At 34.8% G+C, this 8,281-nt stretch overlaps 1 protein-coding gene across 1 annotated transcript; it reads left to right on the top strand.

The window, feature by feature from the left end:
• Positions 1 to 725: 725 nt before the first annotated feature.
• LOC127136584 (uncharacterized) lies at positions 726 to 1,857 on the top strand. Its single transcript, XM_051063125.1, has 2 exons — positions 726 to 1,011; positions 1,364 to 1,857. The coding sequence occupies exons 1-2, from the start codon at positions 726 to 728 to the stop codon at positions 1,855 to 1,857; spliced, it is 780 nt and encodes a 259-aa protein (XP_050919082.1).
• The last annotated feature ends 6,424 nt before the right edge of the window (positions 1,858 to 8,281 follow it).

The raw sequence follows: 8,281 nt of genomic DNA on the forward strand, positions 1-8,281 counted from the left end.
GTATGCATAAATGGAAGAAAAAAAGGGTAAATTTGGGGGTATGACAATTATCATTCATGTTTTGAGTGAATTATCATTTCTCAATCATCATACTATTTTCTGAAACTTTCACCATTACTATATGTAAGTATATTCTCATCCCTTTTTTGTTTGCTTGGTTTTGTGTTGTGCTTTGCATAGGTGATTAGCATGACTGAGCTTAGTTGTTGGAGTGAGATGGTTGTTGCCTCTTAATAGACTTTTATCTTCTGTATATTTTAGTTTTAGAATAAAAATGCTCTGATCTGTAACACTGGGGATAAGGGTGTTCGTTTTCATTGCTTTGATTTGTTTGTAATCAATCATTATGAGATTTTGATTATGATGTATTAATTCAGTTCTATTCATACATGTTTTTTGGTGTTTCTAAATAAATTTCCGTTGTGCAACATCTGTTGTTTTATGATTTATGAAGTATTTATGATGGAGTAACGCAAGCTTGGTTGCAGGAGATTCATAAGATATTCAGAGTTATGGCTTGTCCTGATGCTCAATAGGTTTTCTATGGGACTCATTAGTTTTCTGAGGAATCAAAGTACTGGTAGGATAATACACGACAGAGATTTTAAGTTGCAGGTACCGTGGTAACTTGGGATGTATTCAGAGCAGTATTCTTGGAGAAATACTTTCCTGCAGATGTCCACAACAAGAAGGAAATTGAATTTTTCAATCTGAGCCAGGGGAATATGTCAAAGGTGCATTGTGCTACAAAACCTGAAGAATTGGTCAGACTCTATCCACACTACAATGTTGTTGATGCTGAAGAATGCAAATGCATCAAGTTTGAGAGTGGACTTCGCCCAGAGATCAAGCAGTTTATTGGTTATCAGGAGATCCATGAATTTCCAGTTCTATTTTACAAGTGTCATATTTATGATGAGGACAGTCATGAAAGATTTACTTATTACCAAAGTTCCAGTGATAAGAAGAATGGTAACCAGAATCACAGTAAACCTTATATTGTTCTAGATGGTAAGGGCAAACAAAAATTTCAGTAGAAGAATAACAGTAACAATGGGAAGAGTCAAAGTGGGGGAGGTGTTGCTAATTTGATCAAGTGCTTCAAATGTGGTGTACTTGGTCATCGTGCTTCAGAGTGTACTGCTGTGACATGCTACAAATGTGGGAAAGTTGGGCATAAGGCTAATGATTGCAAGAGTACTAGAGTTCAACACCAACTGTCAGAAACCTAAGAAGACTCGGAAGGTCAAATTTGGAGGCAAAGTCTTTGCTCTCAGTGGAAGGGATGTTTCGAGGACTGATAATCTCATACGAGGTACATGTTTTATTAACGGTGTTCCTTTAATCATTATTATTGACACAGGTGTTATCCATTCTTTTATATCTGTTGATTGTATGAAAATATTAAATCTTATGGTATCTTTTATGAATGGTAATATCGTTATCGATATTCTAGCTAGGGAGTCGGTAAATACTTCTATGGTTTGTTTGCAATGCCATTTGACAATTTACGGTAAGAACTTTGGTGTTAACTTAGTTTTCTTACCGCTAAGTCATCTTGATATTATTATGGGAATGAATTGGTTACAATTCAACCATATTCATATCAACTACTATGATAAGACTGTGTTGTTTCCTGAGTATGTGGAAGAGGAAGTTTCCAAGTTCATATTTGTTAATCAATTGGAAGGACTAATGAAAGATGAAGCCCAAGTATTCACGATGGTGGCCTATTTGAAGTTAGAGACTAAAGCAATAATTGATGAGCTACCAGTAGTGTGTCAATTTCCAGATGTATTTCCAGACGATATTATTAATCTTCCACCAAAAAGAGAAGTTGAATTTAGTATTGAGTGAGTACCCGGTACTAGACCTATATCTATGGTGTTGTACAGAATGTCTCCAGCAGAGTTGGGTGACTTGAAGAAGCAATTGGAAGACCTACTTGAGAAGAAGTTTATCAGACCAAGTGTGTCCCCTTGGGGAGCTCCGGTGTTATTAGTGAAAAAGAAGGATGGAAAGATGAGATTGCGTATAGATTACTGTTGGCTCAACAAGGTTACTATAAAGAATAAATATCCTCTTCCCAGAACTAATGATCTTATGGATTAACTGGTTGAGCATGTGTATTCACAAGATAGACTTGAGATTGGGGTATCATCATATTAGAGTGAAGAACAAAGATATTGATAAGACTGATTTTAGAACTCGGTACGGTCACCATGAGTACTCAGTAATGTGGTTTAGAGTTTTTAATGCACCTGGTGTATTCATGGAGTATATGAATAGGACATTTCAACTGTATTTGGATAAGTTCGTTGTGGTTTTCATTGATGACATACTTATCTATTCCAAATCAGATGAAGAGCATGTAGAACACCTTCGTATTGTGCTTATAGTTTTAAAATAGATGAAATTACACGCCAAGATATCTAAATGTGAGTTTTGGTTGCGTGAAGTCAGTTTTCTAGGGAATGTAATTTCCAGTGGTGGTATAGACGTGGATCCTTTAGAAGTATGTTCATGATCCTTCGCACGTAATCCATATGAACGATCTACAAGTTCGTGACAACCTGACTGTTGAAGCAGCTCCCATTCAGATCGTGGATCGAGAGGTTAAGCAGTTGCGAGGCAAAGATATTACTCGAGTGAAGCTCATTTAAGGAGGACCTACTGAAGGTAACATGACTTGGGAGCTGGAGAGCAGGATGAAGGAATCCTACCCAGAGTTGTTTTCGCCAGATAATTTTTGAGGGCGGAAATCTTTTTAAGTGGGGGGAGTTGTAACGCCCCTAACTTATTTAATTATTTTCATTTAATTATAGAATTGTATGAATTATTTGATAATTTATTTTTGTGATGGTGGTGTTTTTTTGGGTGTTTAATAATGTTTTAGAGTATTCGAGGGTATTTTAATAATTTAATAATTATTAAAATATTTAGGTGCAAGAGTAGATTTTATTTAATTATTCCAAAATAACGATAATCATTATTTGAGGTTTATAATAATAATTATTTAAATATAGTGTGACACCTTATTTTAGAAATATATTTTTATTTCAAAATCAAATAAATATTTTGTTTAAATATTAAAGGTGTAACCCTTAATTGAATAATTATTTAATTTAAGATTTACTTTATTTTATTTATCAATTAAATAAATATTTTGTTTGGGACTAAATATTTGGGAATTAATCTTAATGTTAGATTAAACATTATATATATCTTAAGGGGTGGGGGGAGAGTGAGGGCAAAACTAAGGTTTGAGGTATATCACTAAACGGCACATCTGAGTCTGGGGAGACCATTTGGGGAGTGATCGTGACGCAGGGATTTGGAGATGGAGGAATATCAATACCTTGAAAGCTCAATCGATAAGGTAAAAGAAGGGAGAAATTCTTACTAATATGGTATATTTTTAGGTAGTAGGGTGATGCGGGTTCCTTTCCCCTCTAATCAGCGCCAAGAATCTTTGACCCTATAAATTGTATGATTGATTTAGTATAATATAAAATTGCATGTTTGTGATTGTTTTATTAAAACTATCGATCCCTGAATGTTTGACCAAATTGGGTTTTCCCAAAACCGTTTTGGTTAATTTTATATGATAATATCTCACAAGTGTTTATAAGGATAATGATATGAATATAAGTTTTTTTTAGTGTTGAAGGTTAAATCGATAGTTCGTTTTACGATCTGTGTTCACGTGGGATAATCTCATTTTGTCACTTTTGGGTGAATAGATAATAGTATCAATATGGGTATTTTAATCGATAAAATAATTTTTGGGAAAATCTTTTTAAATTACTGTAACAACTAAGGATCATTAGTGATTCGACCTGTGTCCAAATTGGATAATCTCATTTGGTCAATTTTTGTCCTTTTTGATCATTTTGTTAATCGTAATCCCTTTTTCATACAAAAATAACTTAATCGTTAACTTTTTCTATAAAAATTCTAAAATTAATCTTTTGAGAAAAAATCATAACTTTTGCGAATTTATCATTGGGAATTGTATGTTGTAAGAATTCGACCTTGGGAGGCAGAAACGTGAAAAATCGGATGTAGGATGGCTGGTTGTACGTATCGAAGGAGAAATAGCGCTTCAGAGTAATTTAACATAATTATGCGCAAGTTTGACGTCTGATGTTAGAATAACCCGTATTATATCTTTTTGGAAAGGGAATCGTGTCAGGAGTCAAACTCACTGCTATGTAGTGATTATTCATTTTTTAAGTCGTTTAAGTTCCGAAAATAGTGTTTTCCTTTTTTTAAAAGCTCATAAGACTCATTGGAGTTTCTTTGTTTTATGTATTTAAAGACCTTTGTCAATTCCATAAGGATTAACCTTTTGATTATAATAAATAAAGATAAAACTAATCAAATCTTTGTTCTCAATTGAAATAAGTCTTTTTGTTTGAAAATTAATGATGTTAGTTTTGATGACTTTAAATTTTTCGTAATAAAATTAAATTAATTATAAACCTTATATTTTATTTTATTTTATCCTTTTGAGGAATTAATGATGTTACGATGTTATTCTGGGGGACTATAAACATCATTTGGGTTCATACTTGGAACCTGTTTGGTGATAATGATGACATGTCATTTTTAGTGAATATACAACCTTTGATGATGTCTGGGAGATTTTCTATGGATGTCGATTTAAATCATTATAACATGTCATGCATTCATACTATTTCGAAGTTATGTGAGACTTCGGTCTATTTTTGGGTGGCCTCAGATCCTATGGTGGGGATCGTTAGTATATTTGAGGGACTAGAGGTATGTCTCAGATTCTATGGTGGGGATATTTGGTTTAGTTGAGGGGACGAAAACTTTTTTTGATGGTGGACGATATCAGTAAGATACCTCTGATGTTCACAAAACTTTGGTACCACATGCATTTAGGTGATGAAGTCGGTGAACATTAAGCTTGCATACATTGATGTGTCTTGTGATGAATGATTGTTTCGATGTTGTGTTTTGTGTTTGTGATTGCATGATTATCATTCATGTTTTGAGTGAATTATTGTTTCTCGATTATCATATTGTTTGCCTAAACTTTCACCATTACTATATGTAAGTATATTCTCACTCCTTTCTTGCTTACTTGGTTTTGTGATGTGCTTTGCACAGGTGATTAGCAAAACGGAGGTTCGTTGTTGCAGTGAGATGATTGTTGCCTCTCGGCAGACTTTTATCTTTTGTATATTCTAGTTTTCGAATAAGAATGCTATGATCTGTAACACTAGGGATAAGGGTCGTTTGCATTACTTTGATTAGTTTGTAATCAATTATTATGAGATTTTGATTATGATGTATTGATTCAGTTCTATTCAGACATGTTTTATGGTGTTACAATACCACCACGTCTGACTTTTCTCCCATCTATTTTAGAGGAGTATTTGTTTAGTCTTACCTCTCATGTTCTCCTTTCTAAGATTAACTGGGTTTTTACTTTGTGTGATGGAATAAGAGTCCTGGTCCTGGTGGGTTCAATTTCTCATTTTAGGAGATTCTAGACCATTCTTAGGGGTGATATTGAAACTATGTTTGAGAAGTTCCATCAACTTTCTTTTCTTCCTCATGGGTTTTCATTCTACTTTGTGAGTTTTACCCATAAGAACCATTTCCTTCTTAGATAGGTATTTTTGACCAATTTCTTTGGTAGTCTCTGAAGGAGAATCGCGAACCAAAACGCAGCGGAAATTAAAAATTTCTCCCTTAGTGATCCTTACGAATGGGCATGATTAGTGATAGAATCATTACGTCTTGTGGCGATTGAAACCTTTGATGCAGATCTAAGGAGTGATCACGAATGTTGAATGGTAACAACGCCTCTACTCAGTCCACATGAACGGATTCCTTCAATCTCAGTGCTAGCTGCTACAAATGAAGGCTTTGAGTGATATATATATATATATATATATATATATATATATATATATATATATATATAGAGAGAGAGAGAGAGAGAGAGAAACAAAATTTTCAACTGAACAAATGCTTCTACACAAGGGTTCTACTTATTGAACCACTTGTGTGGGTTGCAAGCTGAAAAGCCCACTTAAGTGTATGTGGCCCATATCTTAAAATATGCCAAAATCATTTAAGCGCGTGGTACCTTACCATATTTTGTATTCTAATTAAGTAACCCGTACCTTACAGTTTTATACAATTCACTTAAGTGTATCGTACCTTACGGTGTTCCTTATTTACTCTATCTCTCATCAATCTGTCCTTTTGCGTGTGACCCTGTAGGTTTTCGCGACATTAGCAATTATATTAAATCACGTATTTAACATAATAAACAGTGAGCGGTATCTAGCAACATATCACTGCTATCCAAGACACGAAAATATCATGTGATCTGACAAATCCTTTTTGTGATAATACTTATGTGTATAATTACCCCTTTGCCCATATGTCTATATTGAACACAAGGCATAGACCGTGTCATCCTTGTCCAGTTCAATATTGGGCCCGTAGACATTTATCCTGTTACGCAGGATGGGAAAATTCCATCTAGGTCACTCATGTCCCTCAATATGCTTTGTGGAGTACCCATCAACTATCTTTATGGTCATCCAGTTACGGACAATGTTTGATCAGCAATAAATTACTCGACTCTACATATAGGGTCCATAGTGGTTTCAAGTCGAAGGGTGGTATACACCACTATCACCATGAGAATAACTTATGACACTTTGCATAACATTCTATATGGTATTCTCATAGCAGGTCAATCTAGTATAAATATTACTCCTAATATTCATACCCATGTTTAAGACTTGATAACTCCTTATCCATGATCCATGAGATGTGGTCATCAGGCTATATACATAACAGTCTTAATGCCTTAATGTTTTCCCACTTCACAACAAAACTCGACTATGGATACTTTAAGAATAGTGTCCTTATGTTTAATGGGATCTCATGATCAAGTCACACTTGATACATTAAACGGACTAGCTATTCTAGGGGTTTTATTAAACAAACATAATAAAGAAAAAAGCCTTTTATTATTGATAAATAATTCGATACAGGTACCAAAATTATTGGCCTCTAGGGCTTACACCAACAATCTCCCACTAGCACTAGAGCCAATCAGGCATACCCCTAATGCCCATAGATCTAGTATGGTCATCATGCTTTTGCTGTGTAAGAGGCTTTGTCAGTGGATCAGCAATATTGTAAAGTGTAGGTACTCTGTATATTTTCACATCTCCTCTATCTATTATCTCTCGAATAAGGTGATAACGCCTAATTATGTGTTTGGATCGTTGGTGAGATCTAGGCTCCTTAGCTTGTGCGATAGCACCATTGTTATCACAATAGAGATCAATGGGATCCACAATGCTAGGAACTATGCCAAGTTCACTAATGAACTTTTTGATCCAAACAGCTTTCTTTGCTTCACTTGAGGCAGCAATATACTCGGCCTCGGTTGTAGAATCGGCAACTGTATCTTGCTTTGAACTTTTCCATCTTACAGCGCCACCATTTAAGAAAAACACATAACCAGATTGCGATCTAAAGTCATCCTTATCTGTCTGGAAGCTAACATCGGTGTATCTAATTACAATAAGCTCTTCCTGGCCTCCGTATATCAAGAATGAGTCATTAGTCCTTCTCAAATACTTAAGGATATTCTTGACAGCTACCCAATGAGCATCACCAGGATCAGATTGGTACCTACTTGTTGCACTTAAAGCATACGAGACATTTGGTCGAGTATATAACATGGCATACATGATAGATCCTATTGCAGATGCATATGGAATCTTATTCATGCGATCCCTTTCTTCCTTAGTTGAATGGGATTATGTTTTTGATAGACACATGCCATGGTGCATAGGTATGAATCCTTTCTTGGAATCATGCATATTAAAGCGTCTCAGCACTTTGTTTATGTATGTACTCTAACTTAAGCCAAGCAGTTTTTATGATCTATCTCTATAGATCCTGATTCGTAATATATAGGCTGCTTCACCTAGGTCCTTCATAGAAAAGCATTTCCCCAACCAAGACTTTACTTATTGCAGGGTAGAGACATTGTTTCCGATGAGTAATATTTCATCTACATATAATACCATGAAGACAATCATGCACCCACTAACCTTCTTGTAAACACAAGGCTCATCTTCATTCTTGATGAATCCATATTGTTTTACTATTTCATCAAAACGAAGATTCCATCTTCTAGAAGCTTGCTTCAATCCATAGATTGATCTTTGTAACTTACCTATCTTTTGGGCTTCTTCTGGTATGTCAAATC

The sequence above is a fragment of the Lathyrus oleraceus genome, chromosome 4 (assembly GCF_024323335.1).
Source record: "Lathyrus oleraceus cultivar Zhongwan6 chromosome 4, CAAS_Psat_ZW6_1.0, whole genome shotgun sequence".
NCBI classification, from domain to species: Eukaryota; Viridiplantae; Streptophyta; class Magnoliopsida; order Fabales; family Fabaceae; genus Lathyrus; species Lathyrus oleraceus.